The sequence below is a fragment of the Artemia franciscana genome, unplaced genomic scaffold (assembly GCF_032884065.1).
Source record: "Artemia franciscana unplaced genomic scaffold, ASM3288406v1 PGA_scaffold_32, whole genome shotgun sequence".
Classification (NCBI taxonomy): Eukaryota; Metazoa; Arthropoda; class Branchiopoda; order Anostraca; family Artemiidae; genus Artemia; species Artemia franciscana.
In genome coordinates, this window is record NW_027062665.1 from 654,321 (window position 1) to 678,879 (window position 24,559).

General features: G+C 33.4%; 1 protein-coding gene across 2 annotated transcripts in view; it reads right to left on the reverse strand.

The window, feature by feature from the left end:
* Window positions 1-20,225: 20,225 nt before the first annotated feature.
* LOC136041636 (dystrophin-like) overlaps window positions 20,226-24,559 on the reverse strand; it is a 92,217-nt gene continuing 87,883 nt past the window's right edge. The window contains exons 13-14 of one of the 2 annotated variants that reach the window (XR_010621075.1): window positions 21,755-23,521; window positions 20,226-21,712 (exon numbers count right to left, since the gene is read on the reverse strand). Coding sequence is in view for 1 of the 2 variants with exons in the window: in XM_065726333.1 (XP_065582405.1) it covers window positions 23,424-23,521 (98 nt within the window). In the remaining variant the exon portion in view is untranslated. Of the gene's footprint in view, window positions 23,522-24,559 lie in introns of both variants that reach the window. The other variant, XM_065726333.1, reaches the window with a different exon arrangement.

The following is a 24,559-nucleotide window of genomic DNA, read 5'->3' on the forward strand; positions in this document are numbered from 1 at the left end:
ACCAATAGCTCCATCAAAAGAATGGCATTTTAATGCTGATTTTAAATATCTAAGTTTCATCAAGTTTAGTCTTACCCATAAAAAGTTAAGAGCCTGAGAAAATTTGCGTTATTTTAGAAAATAGGGGTAAACAACCCTTAAAAGTCATACAATCTTAACGAAAATCACATCATCAGATTCAACGTATCAGAGAACCCTACTGTAGAAGTTTCAAGCTCCTATCCACAAAAATGTGATGCGTGTTTATTTGTTTGTTTTTTGTTGTTTTTTTCCAGGGGTGATCGTATCGACCCAGTTGTCCTAGAATGTTGCGAGAGGGCTCATTCTAACGGAAATGAAAAGTTCTAGTTCCCTTTTTAAGTAACCAAAAAAATTGGAGGGCACCTAGGCCCCCTTCCACGCTAATTATTTTCCCAAAGTCAACAGATCAAAATTCTGAGATAGCCATTTTATTCAGCGTAGTCGAAAAACCTTATAACTATGTCTTTGAGGACAACTTACTCCCCCACAGTCCCCGTGGGAGGGGCTACAAGTTACAAACTTTGACCTGTGCTTACATATAGTAATAGTTATTGGGAAGCGTACAGGCGTTTTCAGTAGGATTTTTTGGTTGAGGGGAGGGGTTAAGAATAGGGGGATAGACTGGGGGAACTTTCCATCGAGGAATTTGTCATGGTGGAAGAAAATTTCCATGAAGGGAGACTAGGATTTACTAGCATTATTAAAAAAAAAAACAGTGAAAAAATAAATATGAAAATGTTTTTTTTCAGCTGGAAGTAAAGAGCAGCATTAAAACTAAAACGAACAGAAATTATTACCCATATGAGAGGCTCCCCTCCTCCTAATACCCCGCTCTTTACGCTAAAGTATTTTTAGTAGTTTCAACTATTTATTCTATGGCTTTTGTGATTCAGGGGTCATTCTTAATGAATTGGGACAAAATTTAAGCTTTAGTGTAAAGAGCGAGGTACTGACGACGGGGCGAATCCCCCCATATATGTAATAAAAACATGAGAATACAAAAGTTCTTTACGTAAGCTAATTTATAAGTTACGTAAATCTTTTACCAATAAAAAGATTCGTAAAAAATTAAAAGTTCTAGTTGCCTTTTTAATTAACCAAAAAATCGGAGGGCAACTAGGCTCCGTCCCCCGCTCTTTTTTTCTCAAAATCATTCGATCAAAATTATGAGAAAGCCATTTAGCAAAAAAAAAAAAATATATGCAATTGTCGTTTTAATTATTCCTCTGCAGAGAGCCAAAATCAAAACATGCACTGGTTGAAAAACATTCAGAAATTAAATTAAAAAAAAAACAAGTTTTTTTCTACTGAAAGTAAGGAGCAAAATTAAAACTTAAAACAAACAGAAATTACTTCGTATAAGAAAGGGGCCGCTTCCTCACCAACGCCCCGCTCTTTACGCTAAAGTTTTTTACTGTTTTAAAAAGAAGAGTTGAAAGAAAGAGTCAAACTTTATGATTCAAACTTATATGATTTTATTAATACTTTGTCCTTTTCTGTTATATCTATACAAATTAATTAATCCTTTTTAATGCAAATATACCAAATATTCCCATATTTGAAATACAACGAGCAAATAAAGCTTACATACCTCTGGAATTAGGATTTCTATGCCAAATGCTAATCCCAAGGATAAATATACCGCCAATGGGTTTCCATTAAACTCATCATCATACACAAACATCAATATCTGATATACTTTTACAAACAAATTCAGAGCATAAACGAAATTTCTGAATGATTTGTTGACTTTGACTTTTAATATGTCCTTGATTTTTCCTTCTTCATCTGCATCATCATTTTGTACTGCAATGGCACATTTTATGTACAATTTCATGTCGTCGGTAGAGATGATCACATTTAATATTGTATTTAATAGCGTTAATACGAACAATAAAATAAGAAGAAACCATGATACCCATCTGGGGTAAAGATGTTTTACTTCAGCTTCTTTCCTGAAAGATAGACCTCAGAATCAATTTACAGGAAAGTCAAATTCGCTTATTTTCCAAGATTACTTGAAAGATCTGTCGGTAGGGTTCATATTCAGAGTTAGGATGGATAGTATTAAATTCGACACTGGTGAAAAAAGTGAGTTATGCTCAACGAGCGTAGGAGGGGTTGGGAACAGACTGTTTGGAATCACTATGCTAAAGCACTGTGATACTGTTAAATAGTTGAAGCACTGTTAAATTTTACAAATAAGCAATAAAGATGTAAAGGATTCACTATTATGATCTATAGCTGCAGTATTATGTAGCAACTAAAACTTTTATCCCCTCTATAGGAATAAAAAATTTGAAGGCACACGCTAAATGCACATTAATATTGTGCATCATTTTTCCTTTTTTGTATTTTTGTCCCTTCAGGAATTCTCCAATTAATATTAAAATAGCAACCCTTATTTTCATTCTTAGGATATGTACCATGAACTCTGTTAACAATAGCTCTTATTCTGATATTATCAGCATCAAAGGTAAAATTGATGAAAAAAGAAAAAAGAAAAATTCCCTTCATAGAAAGTCTGGAAAAGTAATTCAATACCATGCTTGACAACTATTCAATATTTCATGCTTTAATTGTATTTTATAATTGTATTGATAAAAGTATGTCTTATCAATCTGGTTAAAACTTGAGATTTAGTGAGTTAGTTCAGACAAAATTATTAGAAATATTTTCCCATATGAATAAAGTTACACCTAAAAAACCATGTACACTTGTGAAAACTAAGTATTTTCTTTTTGCCAGTTTTACCCTTCTGAAGCACATATTCAACAGTCTTTCTTTCCCATAAATATATCTAGCCATTGTATATTGTACAACTTTTGTAGGCAAATGATATTTAGATTAATTTAAAAATAAATCTGGATTTTGAAGAACTACCACTACCTTCTCAAGTAGAAGCTATACAAACAGAAAACACTCATTTAGACAATTTATTCAGAAAGGAACTTCATGGTAAACATTAAGTATTTTTTTAAGTGCAATGACTTTTGAGTCTAGGGGGCTGTAGTTGGTACAGATAAAGCAAAAACAGGTGAAACGTAATATAAAAGTAGACAGGTTAGAGAACGACAGGGGTTTTGGGGTCATTCAGTAGAAAAGCAAACAAGACACAATTTGATTCTATGGCGACAGCTCCAAAGAAGATTGCAACACCAGAAAAACCCTGTTGGAGGAGATGAAGAAGAGACAGGCAAACGGAGAAACAGACCTAGTGATTAGAAAAGGATAAATCACAAAAACGGGCAAACTCGAGCAATTTCGATGGATGGGGAGCCATCCTATATTTAATTTTTTACCCATCCTATATAGGATGGGGAGCTACTCTTCCAACTTAGACTGCAAGAGTCTTCCTTTTGATGGTCATTAAACTCAATCCAACCTGACCTCTAATTTACAGAGTTGTTCTATCAATTCTTTTTGTTCTTTTATGATTAACTTTTACTACAAAATCATTCATTGAATTTTATGTGTTCTTTGAATGCTACCTGATTCCCAAAATCATTCTAGTCCTTGAAAGGGGCTACCAGCCAGAACGGCTTCCCTCCTCCCACTACTTGTTGTTTCATACACTGCTCTCCTCTTTACCCCTTCTTTCCATCATTATTTTTCACAAACACATTTATTCATCATCCGTTTTATAATTATGGGGCAATTTTAGAGATAGTTTAATTTTTTTTTTTTGTTCAGGATCATTTTGGTCCTGGTAAAATTCCCTGTTTACAAACGTATTTGAAATCATAGATTCATGCTAAGCCGCAGATCATATTCACTTCTTTGGTAACAATGATTTTGATGACTTGGTTTTAGTTTTCTTAATATAGGACTCTCACTATAACTTAAATTCTTTTCCAAAATATATTTCTTCATTTGTTCAGGTAATGGAACATTGACCAAACATTCCCTAAGCTTCAAAAAAAAACACTGATATGGCTCAGAATTCAACTCAAATAACAGGAATTGCATTTTGAGAACTAAAGCCAGAGAAAAAGCAACTTGTAACTGAAAATTAAGGTGATATGTTGCTTTGTCAAAATTCCAATAGGTATAGGCTAGACCTGTCATATAGGCAAATTTTAGGGCCCTCTAGAGGGACAGAGTGTTAAAATACCTTTAAAATACCTTACCAAGATATATTTTAGCCTGTAGACCCATCCCTAAGTTTCATTTTCCTAACCTAACCTGTTTCAAAGATAGCCTAGTCACTAAACTAGAATTTTGCCAAAACTTTACTGTGGCCTACTTTACAACTTGCAGAATATCCTAACAGCAGGCTACCTAAGAAATTATGAATACAGCTCTACTAGCCTACATTATCCCTAGCCCCTAAATGCTCAAATATATGGTCCATTTTATATATTCCCCATGCATCTCTGTTGATTTAATCTGCAAATTGAATCAGCTGTGACAAAACAAGAACCAGAAAAGCAAGACTGAAAATAGGGGGACAGCAACTGAAATAAGAAGCCTATAATATATTAATTATTTACATATAAAGAATGTAGATCAGGAAACGCATTTTTAAAATAAAATCTCACATGGGAAAGGATTTAGCCAACGCAATATAGGCTAAAAGTTTAAACTTATGGGGATTGCACGTTAATCAAAAGAATATCTTGATTTTTTCAAAATTTTATAGCCTAGTGTTTCCTTTTACATAGGTCATTGATGCCACAGATTTTTATTATAGAAAAAATAACATTCTATTATTTTTTTGCTTTTCATCAAAGCATAGGTTTAATGTTTACTTTATTTCTTTAAGAATAGCCAACAAAGAAATGTTAAATATAAAATAACAAAGCAATAATCTGGGTAAAATTCTTGTTAATTGACTTCTTGCTATCTCAGACAGGTTTTAGGTTAGGAAAATGAAACTTACATGGATGGGTCTACAGGCTAGAGTATGTCCCGGGAAGGTATTTTAAAGTACCCACCTCTACTCCTTCTCCCTCTAGAGGGCCCTGAAATTTGCCTACATGACAGGTCTATACCTATTGAAATTTTGATAAAACAACATTTAACCTTAATTTTCAGTTACTAGTTGCTTTTTCTCTGCCTTTTGTTGTGAAAATGCAATTCCTGTTATTTGAGTAGAATTTTGAGCCATATCAATGTTTTTTTTAAATTTAAGAAATGTATATGCATATGCATATCTTTAAAACCTTATAAAATAGAATTGAGCAAAGTTATGAAGCTGAAAACAATTTTGTTGTACTTCAATTAAGCAGAAGATCTATTTTGCAAGGTTTCACTTTTAAAACACATATTTTTAAAGGTCATCAAAGGTCAGGGCCCTCTAAAGGGAGAAGGAGTGGAAGTAGTTGCTTCAAAATACCTTCCTGGGTCATACTTTAGTCTGTAGATTTATTCCTGAAAGTTTCATTTTTCTAACCTAAACCCTTTCTGGGATAGCAAAAAGTCAATTAACTAGAATTTTACCATAATCTGTAAGAATTTCAAGTCTTACCCTTAATCTAGAGCACCAAGCCTAAAAATTAGCCCTACTACCTTAAAACTTGGACTAGGCTATGTCAAATTATCAATCATCTTAACATACACGGAATTAAAATGGCCGCTATGTTTCTTCAATCAATGTTTAACGTAAAAAAAGAATGGTGAATCTCTGAAATTTTATATATTTTTTTAAATTAAAAAAATTGTCAGATTTCTCAACCAAGTTAAACATTGGATAAAAAAATTAATATATAAATTTTATGTATTTATAATTATTTTAGAAGTATTTATAGATGGCACATATTTATCAGCTTCCTCTGGCTTTCTCTTTAGCTCAAACGTAGCTTATTCACTTCCAGCTGTTCTAGGGATCAGACCTTTTTATCAAGATATTTGGGCTTCACACCGAATTCGTTTTTGAAAGCGATATGAAATTGTCGGGGCATAATTATGATATATAGGGATAACTGAAAAGTCTGTCCTTGTAATTTGGGACTCAAAACAAACTATTCTAACATCTATTTGCTTTTTTAACTATCAACATTCTCTTTTTTTTTCAAAAACGTGGGTTCTATTCATTCAGTCTATCTGTGACGGTCTTAAGTAAAACAAGTTGATTAATTTGTATTGGACTATCCTTTAAGTGAACCTGCTTAGTGCTGTTTTCCCCCCTTGAAAAAAGTGTGGCTCGCCTTATGCCTCAGTTGTCCGTAATAAGACATGTCTCAACCAATTAAACCTTGCTAAACTGTATAATTCAACAGTACTTCGAAATTTTCTGTCTGAAATGTATAAATATACTCGATCTTTATCTCCCGAGTGGACTCAATCTGCACACAGAAATACATAAGTTTACGTTACAATAAGGAAAAGTTAAAATAATAGCAACCAAATATGATTTTTGAAAAGCAACTAATAAAATTTGAAAACTAATTGATAAAGTTTTCTAGGAAAAATAGAATCAAGATCTTTATTCCAGTTATAGATATGGTCTAGAAATAGTAAGATTGGCGTATGACAAAAATACATAATTATACATACTTAATTATACATATACTTAATTATTATACTATACATATACTTAATTATTTAATTATACATACGTGCATACTGAATAGTACATCAGCGTCTGCTTATACAATTTAAGTATCTTTTACTTCCCAAAAAATTAAAAAGGAAGTTTTGTTCTCTTTGACATCGTTGCCATGTTCCAAAATAAAGAGAGAGCAGCACGTTCTCGCGATTCAAACCCTTACTCTTTGGTTTTCTACAAAGTAAGAGCTTTTTTTTTATTTCACCTGTGTTTTTCATCTTTATCTCCTCTCTAATCTTGCAGAACAGTCGATTGCCTTCTAACCATTGCTTGGGAATTGCTAGCGGAAGTTACTTCAAAATTGCACCATTAATATGTTAAAATATTGCAAGTATAAAACAAATGAAGATCCTTCTGTTTTTGATACCATTAGAATATCAATTATTCAAACTCTTACGCAGTCAGTTGAAAGGCACCACCTTATGATAATGATTTTTTACTGCCTGTTCAGGATCATGAGGATCATGATTCCTGCCAATGAATTCCACAAGGGAAGGGGAAAAGCTAATTTTTTTGTACAAATTTATGATTGGTATTATTTTTAATTTTGCTTGTTTATATATTCTTCAATGTTTTCTTGCTTTCTAGGGATGGAAGGGGGTGAGTTAGAAATTAATTTCCAATTTTTTTTCATTTCAAAATATTTTTGAATGTGCGTTTAATGTGGGTTCTGCACCGAAATTAGCTCCCCTAAATAAAGATTTATTTCCCCTAAATTATTTGAGCTGATACGGTAGTGGCATTCTGTTTTTGTTCCTAAATTTCTATGGGAAATATTGCGTCCAAAAGCATTGCCAACTGTACTTGATTTATTTTTTCAGGCAGTGGCACCTGGTGCTGTTCTGGACCTTGACCTTCCTCATTAAAAAAAAGTATCCTTTCCTCCTTTGCTGGGTAATATTCTACTGAAATATTGAAGGAGACGCATCCTTGTAGACAAAGACACATACTATGCGAATTATTTGATTTCTAAGAAATTTATATTTGAGGATGTATTTGTGATTAAAAATGCTTTTTAATCCCACCTAAATTCCATATAACATGAAAAAGTTACATTTCCCCTAAACTGAATATACCCTTCCACTCAAAGTCTGCTTACACTATTAGAGCAATTATTGCAAAGGCACGTACACAGGCAATTGTTCTAAGGCACACGAGTTTTTGCACCTGTTTGGCTTGAAAAAAACTGCGTTATGATATTTTATGTTGCTTCCTTCAGAAATTTTGAGTCTTACCTTTACTTCCTAAACTTAAGAACTTGATTTTTTCCCCATTTTGTTTTACAGAGATCCTCATCCACTTAACTAATTATCTGGTACTGACTCTGGAAAAAAATTATTGTGACCAGGCATGAGCTTCTGGTTTTCTGAACTAGTCTCCAGGTTGTTTATACAAATTAATAACTGGAGACATGTGGCAGAAGGGAACCTATTTGAAACAAAGAAAGAAAAGGATTACCAGCATATCTGGATTGTGTTCTATCTTTACCTCGTCTAATATATACCTCAATAGATTCTTAGCTGGCTGTTTTTGCCTTTTTGACAGTTTTACGTTAATTTAGCACCAGAGCTATGGTACTTTGAGCTATAAAATAAAGCAGAGCTGGATCTACATTTTTTTCTCAAGGGACAGGAGAGAATGTAGATTTGGCCGCCCCCGTTGTATCATAAATACTGGAAATACTACAATTTTGTGAAAGCTGAACGTATTTCATGATCAGTTAATGGTACTCATTTGTATTTATCAAGTGCCGTCAGCGTAGTGGGAACGAGACGTCACTACCGTTAGTTGTCTCCAGGGTGTTCTGTCCTGGGTGTTGGTTGGAGCTTCATTGGGGTTGATGTTTCTGGTAGTGATTCAATCGCAGATGAATTCCCCCCATCTTGTGGGTGATCTACCTTTAGAACGTTATCTAATTTGCAGTTGGATCAAAAATGAGTTTGGTGGGCGTTTGAGGGGGTAGATGAAGTAGATAACCGTACCAACGCACCGACCAAGACTTGAGCTGCGATTGAGCTCGAGCGTTTACCCTGTTAAACCATCTAACATGCTTGATTTCATGGAGGTGCCATGTCTCAAAAGCATCTGCCTTGAGCGTCTGAGACATGCATAGAGTCTCTGACAAGTACTACATAACTCCAACTACCGAGGCAGAGCAGACTCTTGCCTTCGTGAGGCAGCTGATCTGGGGTTTGTAAAATATTTTTCCGAGAAGAGGTAAGGAAGGCTGATGATTTAAAATTGTCACGATTTCGGTGTTGCTGTAGAGCTAATTGAACATTTGATTATTCTCGTGAGCACACTAGTAACTCGACGAAGGTAAAGTATAACAATTTTTTATATTTAAGGATTTTCTCAAATTGTATGCGTTCACTCGGTAGTAAACAAAACAACTGGCTGACGGCCAGTGGACAGAAAGGAAAAAACAAAACAAGCTACGTTCATATTGCTAGCGTAAATCTAGGAGTCTTCACCACTTAATATAGTAAACAACTATTTAAAGGAGGAAGGATAAAAACTAAAATAACCTGTAAAGCCTAAAATATAAATCAAATCTAAATCAAAAACAACAGAAAAATATTAATAAAAAGAGAATTTAATAAAAAATGATAAATAAAAAGATATATATTAATATAGAAATAATATAATATTTTAAATATAATAATCAAATAATCAAATAAAAAAGTGAGAATGATGAAATTAATAACAATAATAATAAAAATGACATTAATACTCCTGTCATAAACCAAAGAGAATGAAAAAAGTAGTAGGACAACAATGTCAACTAGCTGCAAATAAACTTTACAACACTTGAACTGAATTCAAGTGTTTGAACAATAGCACCGTACTGATATATGCAGAAAAACACTTAACCAACTTCTATAGAGCATGAAAAACATAGCATGCCAACGTAGCATGAAACAATTTCAACTTACTGCAACACTGCTGTAATCCAGTTGAACTTATTTGAATAAAGTATTTCAACAAAAAAACTGAATTGACATTTGTGTTTTACACGGCGTGTGTTTTATGGCTAGTAAATTGCCATTTCCATGACTCATTGAATTCCAATTAACTGCATGCTTCGAAAGGCTCTATTTCTGGAAATAAGATACTATAAAATTTAGGCAAAAATTAAACATTTAGGAGCCTTAAACGTTAATTATCAAAACATGAACCCCTGTCTTCATTATGGGTTTTCAGGGCATGTCAGCCGAGTGAAAACATCTGTACATTAAGACAGAGACTTTCATGAAGAAAAAAAAACACTTCAAACACACCTTATTTGCTTTTTCGAGCCTTAAAAAGCAACAATGGAAGCTGGTCTGCCTGAAAAGTAAAAAAACACCTGCAACTACGCCTCAAAAGTCCATAATGAAGACACGACCTAACTAAATTGGGCGCATCAAAACTGCAACTACCATTTGAACAACGGAATTGTACTGAATTTTTTGCAATGAGCAATTTCATAGAAGGTGCACTTTCAACTTACCTGGTTTGCTTTTCATACCTAAAAAATACAAAAAAGCAACGTAAATAATATTTTAAACCAAACTGCTTCTCCATTTACAGAAATTAAAAGCGAAAACGTGATAATAACTTAAATAAACTAGTGAAAAAATTTAACTAATAAAAATCCAATATTTCAACCTTATCCACGGGGGAAAAAGGTAAAGTTAAATTAAATTCAATGCAACGCATAAAGAGAAAAAGGAAAAAAAAACATACACAAAAATAGATGCAGTTTACAAGTCCAATTTACAATAAATTAATTACGGGCAAGGTCAAAGTTCCAAACAGCATTTTGTTTCTTAATAGTTCCCGAACAAGTGTCAACACTTTGAGTCAAAGTTGGGATGAGGTCAATGCTGGGAAGAGTTAATAGAACGCAACTAAGCTATGAAATAAAAAAAACCCATTCAACATATCACATAATTTTCTTTGACCTGTTGCCATATACAGCCTTAGATTACATACACAGTCAAATTCATTCAAATTAATATAATATATATTTTTTTCTAACTCTCATTGCTAGACTTGAATTATAGGAGAGACAATCTGGTGTGCCAGTAATAATCTTTTGTCATTTATATGTGTTTATTCAGGCTGTTTATGGCGAGTCAAATATTTTGGAGGCTATTGAAATGTGAATTTTGTTTATTGATTTTTGTGTGTGAGTTTTTTATTTTCTTTATATATTGCGTTTATTTGAATTAGTTTTACCTATTTTTTCTCCCTTTGACAAAGGCTCGTAGAGGTGGAGTCTAAAAACCAAAAGTTTTCTTTTGGGGGGGGGGGCGGTCACTATTTTGTTTAAATTATACCCATTTTTTCTATTAAATTCTGTAAAACGCATATTGATTGAATTTCAGGACGAAACACTCATCACCCACTGTATGGCCAGTTCTGTGTGCCTTTTTGATATTATCTTGTCAAACCACAGAAAATTCCAGTTTGTGGTAAAAATATTTGTATATACCTTACCAAGGTATCTGAGGCCCAAATGGTCCCAGCTCCTTCGCTCACTCCAATCGTCTCTCATTGCTTAGACTTGCCTGTTAATGGCCATCACTTGGCCTTGCTTTGAATGGACTTTGATGCAAGCCCCCTTCTGGGGAGAAAAAACGCCATGGCGACCAGAACGAATCCTTACTTAATACAATCAAAGCCAACTTTGAATTAACTGTTGGTTTTTGTTTTCAAGACCATAGAATCCCTCTAGGGTCCAAATAGTTTTTTTCTTAACCTAAGTCCGTCAGCTTCAAGTTCGAGAGACATCAGCAAATCAGTTTGTCTCTTAAATCAATTATAAGTACCATACTAAGAGAGGGTAAGCAACCTTTTTTTCGCTCACACCTTCACCCTCTTTCAAAAACTGATTTTAAGCATTATTTCCACGTGTAATGATCAGTTTGAAATAAATAGCATGGATATTTCTTTCTGAGTCCAGTTTTCTCTTACTTCTACATATAGTTATAACAGCTGACTAGAAGAAAAGTTTAAAAAAATATTTCTAAACCTGGCAAATGAAATTAAAATTTATCGAAGATCAAAATGTAACAAAATGTTCGTATCTTTAGGAATATCATTAACATTATGGGAATCATGAATGTTTGGGGTGAGAGGCTGCACCATGTGCCGCTCCCTTATATTATTTATGCAGTCATAGGTGACAACCCCTTGAAATTCATAGCGTTTGTTGTGTGAACAAAAAAGAAGAGATAGCCTGGAAACACAATATTTTTCGCTGTAAAAGTGTAGCAGAATTCTCTTATTTCCTGATGAAATTCCTGCATTCAAGAAACAACAGTTGGCCATATTTAATTTTTTGGATCTCTTGTCCAGCTAATTATTTACCATGAATATTTTTTTTTACCTGTATTGCTGACAAAGAAATTATAAGCTTACATTATCATAAACATATCAACATTGGCTAGAAATCAACCAGTTATCATTGGCTAAAATAGGGTTTGAGCTAAGCGATATATTGCTGCTCTTTCATAGTTCTACCTCTACGAGTGGACGTCTCCTTGTCTTGATTGACCTTCTTAAACGTGAAACCTTGTAAAAATTTAAATAATATAATGATTGATAATCTTTTCAGACCTGATATTTTTATTGATTTAGTAACCAGCGTTTCCAATGTGTTAAAATCTAGAGATGGCAAACTTTGGAGATTCTTGCAAAATCCAGACACACACAATCCAGAATTTGTGGCGTATTTGGTACATTTTGTTGCATTCGCCAGATTCAGTTTCATGTTTTTTTGTTTTTTTAACTCTTCTTCTAGTCAGCTCCTTCAAACATGTATAGAAGCAAAAACAAGTCGACAAAAAAAAAAAAAAATATCCACGCGTTTCAAATTAATCTCAAATCAATCCTACTGCACAATTTTTGGTGCGGTAGGATTGCAGCACCAAGCAGCCTGGGACAAACATGGCTCCAAACTTACCTCTTCCACATCAATTTGTTCGAAGTTCCAATCCTTACTCTCTGTAATGAAGTTATAATAGCCTTTATATCCTTTTTTATGACCTGTTCCTACCTCATTCGAGAGTATTCTGCTTTCTTTCGGTTTCAATTGGAAGGCCAAAAACCTGAATTTCTGCAGCCTATCATCTTCCATCCTCAATATTTTACCCCGGGAAAGAGGTGCTGAACCACCCACTTACTGTTTGACATACGATCAGTAAAACGAGTTGCCTAAAATTATCCTTAACTTCAACTTCAACTTTTTCTTTATTCATCTTAAAAAGTACTTACGAGCAGAGCTCGTAAGGCTGGGACAGTGCAACAACATAGAAAAAACATCAATATCTCATCATAATAACGATTCCATAATTTAACACGGCAAAAGACAAACAAAATAGAAAAAAAACTCATAAAAGAGAAGTAACAAGGAAAAGTTAATAAATAAATATCGGGTAGGACGGGCGTGGGAGGCAATACCAAACACAGGGACACAAAAACGAAACAAACAAATAAGAAAATCAAATAATTTAATTTTTCCTTCATCAATGGTGAATAATCAAAATTTTAGCCAACAATCTTTAGCATTTGCTTTTTTAAATTTAGCTGAGATTTTTGGGATGGATCAAACAGAATTTTATTATTCAGCTTATAATTGTTTGTAATGAAGGGTATTTGGTACCTAATCGAAAACCTTGACCTTTCAGAAATTACAAAAGGAATTCTGTACATCCCAGACCTCCGACAATACGAGCGAGGAAGTAAAATTAGCAGAGATTTGTCATAGAAATACTTTTTAGAATTTTGGATTTGAAAATGCCATATGGAAGTATTTAATACTCGTATATCATTTAAATCTAACAAATTTAAGAAGAGGAATCATGTTTTTGTTTCCGAAACATTTTCAAGGCTTTCATTGAAGGTCGATATAAGAAATTTCCAAGTATTCTTATTGCCCTATTTTGTAGTGCCTGTAAGGGTTTTATATACTTCCAAAATGTATTAAGATATAAAACTGAGCAGTAATTCAAATAAGAAGTAATTAGAGAGTGTTAAATTATTTTTAAAATAGTAAAAGGAAAAATATTCTTCACACGATACATCGACCCAATATTTTGAGCAAATTTTAATCTTAAATACTCAATATGATTATGAAATGACAAAAAGGGATCAAGAAAAACTCCTAAATAACGATATGATTGGACCCTACAAATTTTTTGATCACCAACCTGAAGCTCCTATGGAATTGCTAACTTTCCGATGGAATTGCCTCAGGCAATTTTATCGGAAGGTTAATTCCATATCCTCCTTGAACATTCATAACACCCATGCTTCAAAGAATGACTGAAAAAACCTTCGATAATAACTGGAAATGTTTAAATAAAAGATAATTTAGCTTGTAAATTGGATTTATTTCCCGATGCCAATCGAGGTCTCGAAACATAACGGATATTGATTAAATTTAATCATTGAGGAACATTTCCAGAAAATGATCCCTGAATAATATTGAGTTAAACAAGATGAAACGCGTCCATGCAAACGAGGCTTAGGAGCAACGGCTAAAGAGAACCCCAAGTCCTTCACCTCAGATCTGGTCCTCCACTCCTCTGTAAAGTTATTTGTCTAACAAGACATTATAGAAATGATTACTTCCGCAGGTCAAGAGAGTTGAAAACAGGGTATTATACAGTGGATAGAATCATATTAACGACAAGGTTCCCATGGAAAAAAGTAAAATGTCAACCAGTGATTCAGTAGCCTTCCCCGTCTTAGTTGCGCCCCTGGTTATAACCAAATATTTCAAAGCGCTAGAAGTGCATACTTGAAAATAGTATGCTATTTTCAACTTTATATTTAACCTCAAATCATTCCTAGTCCAAGCAACATACATCTACACTTTTTAACAGTAATTTCGAAGCCTTTCCTTGCATTCAAAACATGGTACCCATGAAGCAATTGCAAATTCTTTTATTTTGCTACCATCTTTTCTTGAATCTAAATTTTTCTTTCAACCAAAGTTTTGCAGTTTCACCTTTCCATTTCATTGCATACCATCCCAAAGTCTTTGCTTTCCTTTTTAGGGTAAATTTACTTAAATATTATATACAACTAGGCTAAGATATAATCCTACTTACAGAGAAGTAATTTTTGAAGGGAGTATCTAATTCCTATATGTTTTCATCTCCCTAAATTGAATTCCCACAAAAAGTAGTTCACCCCACCCTTCTTCATTTTTGGAAATTAGAACCAGTGTATTTTCAACTTTCCTGACAAAACCAGGAACTAACCTCATTTCGTAGCTTAAATGAAACAATATTGTTTTTGCACTTAGTACTGATTACTTTAATGTATTTATTAGGCATACCCTGCAAAGACAGGATCCTCACTGAAGCTTTTCTATCGACTGAATCAAACATTGGATCATGATCTATAAGACATAGGGCTTATGATTCTAGCTGATGATTGATAGATGACTATCAATCATCAATAAAAAAAAATCTGATCAACATTTCCTTTCCAATTCTGAAAATCACATCATTATTCTCTTGAGCATAATGAAATAGGAACTTTTGAAATGGGAAAATTTAAAGGAAATAGGAACTTCGTGGGAGGGTGTAAAGAGGGAGGCCTTGAATAGATTGAGTTGGAGTAGGAGCGTATGTAGCTGTGTTGGCCTTAGGTGGCTTGGTGCTGCGGTGAGTTATTAGTAGTAGTAGTATTCTCTTTAGAACTCACCTACAGTGTCTCTAAATGCTAAGAAATTTGCTTCCAACAGAAATGAGGCTAATGCCTGTCAGTAACTGTCAGACTCACTCTGATCACCTTTCTTATAAAGGGATGTAATAAGAGTATTTCTAAAATCACCGGGTACTAACCTTTTTCGAAAGTCATGTAAATTATTTTTAGAAGTGATAGCACACTATGAGCGCCTGAGGTCTCATTATTTTCAATCCTTTTAGTTCTGCATCTAAATCTTCCTTGCAAAATAGATCTTTCTTCAAATCCAAAGCGTTGAATTTTTTTTTTCGTTTCTATCGATATCATTGTCTAAAGCTTTATATGTGTTTAACAAATTTTCAAAATTTTCCTCGCATCTTTCTTCAACATTTTCCTTATCACTAATTGAAAGCCCTTTACTATCTTTATCGTGGAGCAAGTTCCGACTGACTACATTCTCTTAATTTCTTAACATGTAAATACAATTCATATAACTATGTACCTTCATATCCAACTATTCTTGGATGTAGGATACCTACTATCTCCTTGAAAAACTACATTAAGTGACTTCTGAAGGCCTTAACATTCAAAACCAGTTTAGGAAATACAGAAAGTAGCTCCTAGCTTAAGAACTCCAAAAATGTCAAATCAATAGGATCAACGGAAACATCCGTTTGCATGAAGACAAACTTTAATGGAAATAATGGTGTTTCTATTTCTGCTTGACAATGAAACACTATCAGTTATTTTCCTACTATCTTGAGAGAAGAAATTTTCATAGCTTGATCAAAAAATGATGGCCTGACTGCAGCAATGCTTCTTCATAGGTGTCCATTAATCTTACCTCCAAATCGAAAACTAGTTTAATGACGAAAGCAGGCAGCATCTAAATGTTAAGTTTAATGCTAATTGAGCCATTCTTAAAACACGAGGGATATTATATTTGATCTGGTGTAAGCCTGGGTTGTATAAAGGTAATATGCTGCTTGTTCGTCCCAGATTACCAAGATTACTTATCCTAAGCGTTTCACGAGGCATATTTAAGGTTAGAGTAAAAAAGAATTACTAATTGAAACAGTTTATATTGTAACTCCGAAGTTTGTACGATCACCCTTTCCATAAAAACTTTATATACCCCTAAGTTACAACTTACAACCCTTGCCCTGAGGGCTTTGGGAGGAGGTTGTCATCCTCAAAGACATTTATTTCCAGACCTTTCAACTACGCTGGACAAAATGGCTTTCAGAGTTTTGATTGGATTTATTCGGAGAAATGGTGGGCGTGTGAAGAGGGGCTGGTTGCCCTCCAGTCACTTCTGACTATTAAAAAAGGGAACTAGCCCTCTCAAATTCAAATCGAATGCGCCCTTCTTGAAGTTTTTATGACAACTCCTTCTATACGAGGAGCCCTGTTCTAAAAAACTCAAAACTAAAAATAAATAAATAAGTATATAAGTAATACGTAGTGCACACATCACTCTTTACTTAGACAGCACTATTGCATTAGAGGTCTATTCGTAATTCACCCTTATTATCTCTTGTTTTGTAAGCAAAATATAAGTAACATTTCGTTTAATGTAAACTATTTCAAACTACTTTGTGGCAATAAGCTCTCCTATATGTGCCCTCTATATTCTTCGCTGTAAAGGAAAACTTTAAATCGGGCTTATTTATGTGTCTGTGCTACTACCTATTGCCGAATAAGTTCTAAATATACCCCCTCATAACCACAGCTTTTCCCTGTAATTAATAAAACAAACGTTTACTTAAAAAAAAGAAGTTTTTTAAAATATAAGTCAAGAGCTATTAAGCAACAGACAAAGATAAATTAATTCATGTAACATTTAAGAATTAAAACAAGCAAAAACTAGTCAATGAATATATGGAACACAAAACAAACACAAATTGCAATGAATAATCATCCGAAACTTAAAACTAATAGGGGAAAAACTTAAGCCCTGAACACTCTAAAGGCCGAATTAAACCGCTGAAAAATTGCTTTCAACGAACATTTGAGACCCGAAACAAGCAGAAATTCTATTGAATTATCACATCAAACCTAAAACCAGGAGGAGTAGAGCTTTCTCCCCCTGGAACTTCTAAAGGCCAGAACGTCATTTGGACTTTATTGAATACAGTTTGTTTTATAAGCAGTGAATATCTATTTGTCATACCATCAACAACAACACAACACAGAAATGATATCTCCAGGCTAATCAAGGTTTATAAATAAAAGTAATATTCTCTATTCCTTTTACTTCCTCTCAAAACCTCCAAACAGTTTGAATGTCATTTATATTTTATTGAAATACCGTATGCGCTACGATAATAACCAATATTACAAAAAAGAAATATTGAAATTGTTGATAAGATGAGGATACTCATTTACAGAGGTCTCAGATATATTTATTTTATTAATTAAATAAAAAAGAAAATGCTTAAATATAATTTTCTTGGTGAAGCGTAAATTACACTCTAGCCTTTAAAAGACTTAGATGGCGTTAGCTCTACTCTTGTTCGTTGTAATTTCTTTTCACTTTGGCTTGATTATTTATTATAGTATCTATTCCTTTTTGGTCTTGTACATTCATAGATGTATTAATTGCATTCCCTCTTAGTTTGGAACATTATGTTACTTGATTTCTCCTTGTCTTTATATAGTTATTTGCTTTCTTTCAAAGACTTGTTTTCAGAAAAATATTTTTCGTTTTTAATTGACATTGCTTTTGATTGGTGAATTTTCAGAAGGGTAATGTCCTTGATAAACACTCTTTGATCCCCAGGTTATAACTTAAGATCCAATCGACCCCCACCACTTTTCTGTCCAGTATTTCCACAAAGTTTCAACTCGATCGTTTATCGATTCATTTCCGTCCCCAAGATATTGTAGATATGATATTTTTATATACAAGATGCAAATCATGTCTTTTGATTTGGCTCTGTCCTTTCCCACAAACCACAATTTACCGTCTTGTTCTTCTCCTCTCCCCCTCCCCCCAATTCGAAGTTCTCCAGAATTTCGGAGTGAACACTGTTGTGAATAGTTCTCGAGATACTACGTCTATACAATTTTGAAACTGGTATCACATAGTGCCTTTTGATCTATCTTACTACTTAACCGTACATGAATAATAAGTCTCTTAGAAGATAATATTCCAATAAAACATTGTTTACATGCGAATTGGAATCAAATATTGGGAAGATTTTTCCTCTCCCGCCTAAAAAAAACAACTAATTTGAATTTTTCGCCCAGATATCCCTTTCTTTCTCCAACAGTATTTAAAATTTGTAACGCCGTATCTCAGGCTGTTTCAAAACACACATACTATATTTCAATTTTAGCCCCTCTCCTCAGAGGCTGAAAATGTGTTTTCCCAAGAAGCATTCTAGGAAAACTTTGAGAATCAAGGATAAGCGAATGATCCGCATGAGCTGACTAGAAATAGAAATGATTAGGAGCAAAATTTTGTTGGCCGATTTTAGGAACCCCTTCCCTTTTCCCCTACTCTCAATCAATATATAGAAGTTTCTTGGCCCAAAAATTCAGATCAACTAGTTTTGAGGTAATTAGACACCCAGGATCAAACATAGTCCCCTGCCCCATTTTAAAGTTCATATAGACACTGGATAACTTGCATAATCTTTGGGTGTAGTCCCAGAGAATACAGGGTCAATTTGAACCTGTAGACATATTTATTGGCTATTTGGCAATTTGTATTGAAATAATTCCCTCAAATGTTTTATCAAATGTCTCTAGATAGGCCGCGAGTAGAATGAAAAGACGCAAAACTAGGTCTGGTTGCCTTACGATCTTCTTCTTGACTTTGTAGTGGGACCAGGGGTTTTCCACAAATCCTGGCATCTGGAACTCGGATGTTAAATGCGTCGCCTTCCAATACCGTTTAAATAAAGTCATAACAAGCGTGAAATCACTCTAGGAGCCACAACCAGCCAGTGTAACTGTGTATGTGATGAAAGATCACAAGCTTCTATTAGCACAACAAAAACGAAGTTTCAGAAGTTGAAAATACAGAAGGAAAATTAGATTTTAATTTTAAGGATTTTAGATTTAATTTAATTTAATTTAAATTTAATTTTAGATTTTAATTTAAAATTAGATTTTAATTAAAAGGAAAAAACAGAAGTTGAAAATAAGGTTGGCGAAAGCTGGACTAAAGGTTGACATTATAAAAAGAAAATAAATAAAATTTTAAATTTGTATAAAAATTAATGTGCTTTAAAACAAAATATGCTTCAAAATTTTATATATAATAACAGCACAGTTTCAACTTAAGGATGGTGGGCTCTAATACCTCAAGCATGAAACCCTAAAAGACTTTTTAATCTCATGACCTAAAAAAACCGGGCAGTACATATCTGAACCAGCTGAGCCATCCTAGCTAAGTGGATGGTACTTATAAATTTCAATCCTATATCTTTCGCGGCGAGGATTCAAATCCTAGGGTTGCCAATACTTTGGCTTTAAGTGGAATTAGTGTTATGACTGAACAAATGTATTATGCATAAACAAATTCCCAAGAAACATCTGATTTGCAGATGTCAGGTGAGGCGGAAAAAACATGTTCCTGTTGCAAGTTCAAGCACAGCACACATTGCCAGTAGAGCAAAAAAAAAAAATAATAAATTGCGCCCACACAAAAATAAGACGTATATACATCATTATATTTTGAAGAGGGACCACAAAGAACCTTCTTTGTGGTTCTGTAACGAAATCAATGTTGTTGGTAGCACTAATTTAGACTGCGTATTTGAAAAATTTTAGACATTTTTACACCAAAAAAATTACATATGTATAAAATCAATGTCGTTAATAGCCCTTATTTAGACACTGCATGTAATAAATTTTAACAACACAGATGTATTCTGTCTGATAAGTATTTCGCTGTAGTGCGATCCGCAACCTATTGTCGATTAGATGACCAACTAAAGAATAAGTTACTAATTCGTTAAGATCTAATATTTATTTAGAACTGATAAGAACTAAATAACAATCACTAGTACTAGTTAATTAGAAGTAATAAGATCCCAACATATGGACTAATTACACTTGGAAAGATGGCAATCACAAGTGGCTAAAAAAGATAAAAAGTGAATAATTAAGTTTAATTATGTTTTCTCTATCTCAAACAACAAGTGCAATCTTTAAATATCTATTATTTAACTAATAAATAAAATAACTATAAATAATTGAGTAAATTCACAGATTGTCACTAGCACGGACGGACAAGGCCAAATAAAACAGTTGGAATGTGCACAGCAATAAAGCTCTTCAAACATTTTTTTTTTTTTTTTTTTTTTTTTTTTTTTTTTTTTTTTTTTTTTTTTTTTTTTTTTTAAGGCACACTGGATTCGTAAGTACTAAACACCGATTTTCGTTGAGATTTTTTTTCTGCTTTTTTTTTATAGACAGAGAAAATCGCAAATACAAGCAGTAAAAAAAAAAAAAAAAAAAAAAAAAAAAAAAAAAAAAAAAAAAAAAAAAAAAATCAGATTGAAATTAAGTTATTTAATTTCCTATTTCAGATTAATTTCCCTATTTCATATTGAAACTAAGTTATCTGGAGCTGCCTTAGCAACCTATTAGGTTTTAAAATGGTAAAAAATAAAAGACAAATATCTAGGTACTTTTTTGGAATAACCCAACGCGATTGTAGCCAGTAGCTGCGTATATGGTCCCTATAACAAAAACCACAAAAAATATACATAATCAAGTTAATCAAACACAGAAAAAATAAAGATAAAAACGAAAAAGGAATAAAATAAACTAAATGAAAGTCAGGATTGTCTCACAAAAGAAAAAAGATACAATTAAACCTTTAAAAATCTTATGTGACCAAAAGTACACATTTAAAATAAAACCGAAATCAAAACATTAACAATGAACAATGATAGATTCATAATTATCTCAACTATATTTTTGGCAAATTTTGTAAAAAAAAAATCTAAACATATAGCTCTCACTCTTCAAACTCCTAGCTAACTCTATTATTATAATCATTATTATTACTAATTCTATTAGTAATGATTATTACGTAATTAATTTGAAATAGTAAGTAATAAGTAATAATTATTACTAATTCTATTATTATTATTATAATTTCACTCTTAATTTTACTTCCATTGAACATGAAACATGAGGATGGCAAAAACAGGGGCAAGACCTTTTCTCCCATCCAACCATATTCCAAGCTTTTGCTTTGGAAATCTGTCAAAAGTATAAATATAAAAACAATAATCTCAAGTCATTTTACAATCGTATTCAGGCTAATACGTCCACCCCAATCCATAATGCTATTTTTACATACGAATACCTCCTGCCTTTCACTCACCTCCTTACGGGGTTTTCAGTGATACTACTGTGGGTATACGGTTTTTTCCCTCCCAGTGGGTAACAAGGGGAGAGCCCTCCTCCTTAATCAAGCCTTATTCGAAGCTTATGCTGAGAAATCCCAGAACTTTGAAGCCATTTCTACACCTTTTTATTGACAGACGATTTGACTAAATATTCAGTGGGTGATTATTCGTTCTGTGTGTTTGATGTGAAAATATACATTTTTTAGCAAGTTTTCCTAGATTTTTTGTTTGTTTTGTGTTTTTATTCCATATTCTTTTACCTCATGCTTAGTTTGTTTGTCTTTTTTTTGTGACTCTTTTTTCTCGTTGCATTTTTCTTAACTCGACATTAAAATGCAGATCCCCCCTCCCGCAGCTTCCAATGAATGTTCAAATAAATCATTTCCTAGCCTCATCCCAGTTAATAACTTCCACCCAAACCTTAATCCATTAATTCCACACTAGTAACCTTTACTGCCTTTTATAGCTCCACAAGTCAATTGAGTAGAACTACCACAGGTACACGATATTTGTCTAAGAAGGAATGGAAGTTTAAGCAAGTTCAACAGTGTATCTAATTATAAATATACCAAGTAGAGTCAAGCCACTTCGCCGTAACAAAGAAGCAGTAATTTCAATTCCAAAAATTGCTCTAAAGGTCACGTCTTAGATATATCATGAAAAATGTTTGAAGTGATTGAATCAAAATAGTAACAGGAATCTTAAAAAGTGACACAATAAGGCACTAACTAAATATCATTTCTAATCAGATACAAACATAGAGGCAGTTCTCGCAAACGTCTTTCTCATTATTTAAGATATTTCGGCTATCACAGCAAATTTACTCTAAGAAATTCACAAATGCAAGGTTCCAAAATTGGTAAAATAAAATTAAAAATAGGAATATTTCTGAGTATGGCCAAAACAGATGTCCCATTTTGAAGGAGGGTCATTTAACAGTGACATGAAACATGTATTTGGGTTTCGAAAGTTGAACGTGAAACAATGGTTGGTAAAACATTTCCGATCTTTTACCGGTCATTTTATATAAATGTCCTCACGTGTAATACCCCGCTCACTATTTTATTTAGTACCGAAAGATAACGCCAAACTGTAGATTTCCCCCCTCCTCTTTTAGAGTTTATCCCAAATCACTATTTAATTGCGTATAATATTTAGTTTAACAAATGCTATGGTGAAGAAATTGTGAGCTTATCCTTCCAATTTACTTCCTTTTTTTTATTTAGACACAGTAACAATAGGAGGAACATACGAAAATTTTTAAAGCTTGTATTAGCCAAGGAAAAAAAATGAAAATAATCGAAAGATTTTATACAGGTTGTTGTTTAAGGTATGACCATACAACCAGCTGTAACTAAACAGCAAACTTAATACGGGGCGTAGAGTAAAGAACAAGAAAGTGTACAATTGTCGACATTATTCGAAAATGGTCAGCTCCTACCCACAATTCCAATTTTAGAGCTAAGTATCAATGAATTTTCCTGGGTTTTAGTGTCCATTTTCTGTCACTGTTGTCTTGGTAACAGTTTACTTTGAGACCTTGGCATGAGGCCTGAGAAACCTTGGCAGATCTTCTATGAGATCTTGCTGGGATGTATAATATGATTTTTCTTAGTCAATTTTTAGTTCTCTGTTCCATTTTTTTTAGTGCTTAGGACGGTCCAATTTTTTTCCTTTTCTGTAGCGATCTTGGACTTACCACGGTGGCATTTTCGATACCTTGCGTCTTCATACCCCCCCAAAAAAAAAACAAAAAATAATCACACTTTTCTAAATATGATGTCAGAAACTTAATGTCCTTCTTCTTTAATGACTTTGACCAAATCAGTGAGTATATCTTCAATCTCAGCCGCTGCATTTAAAACTGCTGTTTCTTTGGGATTTTTGGCTAAAGAAAAGACAAATAAGTTACAAAGAACCTTAAATCTTACTTACCTTAAATCTACACAAAATATAAATACTAGTACACCTATAAGTAATTATTACATCAATAAATTATTCATAATAAATTGTTTCGTTAAACCAGGGCTATCATGAAAAAAAGGTAAAAAATGACTCAGCCATTTTCGTACTGCCTTACGACGTTTTAAGGACAAAGGTAGGCAAATTGCCAAGGATTGTATTTTTTGGCCATCAATACGGAGCCAAACGAAAAGCAGGTTGTTCCCAAATTCGGGAGGGGGGGGGAGAGGTCATGGATTTAAAGAGTTTAAAAGTTTATAAGAGGGTAAAGAGAGAAGCTTTGAATAGATCGGAATGGGGTAGGAGTATGCGCAGCAGTGTTAGTCTCAGGTAGTTTAGTGCAGCAATAAGTTCTTAATAGTTTGAAATATAAGTAGTAGTAATACACATCATTATATTTTAAGAGACCTGTAATAGGAATAGTTGTGGGCATCAAGTCAAGGCTAATTGTAGAAAAAGCCAAGACAGACAGTCCAATTAAGTGAGAGGCAATTCTGGCATTAGTCCCTCCTTATTAGGATTGTATAAAAACGAGGTTAGTTCATTTGTTAATAGATACGTCTATCTATTATCCGTCCATGCGTCATTCCTAGGGCAGTAGAACCAAGGTAGATAGTCCTAGAGCTAAGATAAAGATAGAATCTATGGTTTTCCAAGTGCTTGGTTAATTTGGCAGGGGTAAACGGCGGGAGTAAACGGCTACCAAATTTAAATGACTTCACAATTAATGGCACTGGCACCAATTTTAACGCATCAAAACAAGAATAAAGGTCAATGAATATATGAAACCAAGGGGAAATAAATAAAGGATTAATAAGGATAAATAAAGGTCAATGAAGATATAAAACCAAGGGAAAATAAATAAAGGATTTATGTTTAAATAAGCAAATATTATAAACTAATTCAATGCAGTAAGGAAGCTCTGGGGTGCAAAATGGAGACAGATTGGATCTCTCCTCCTTCC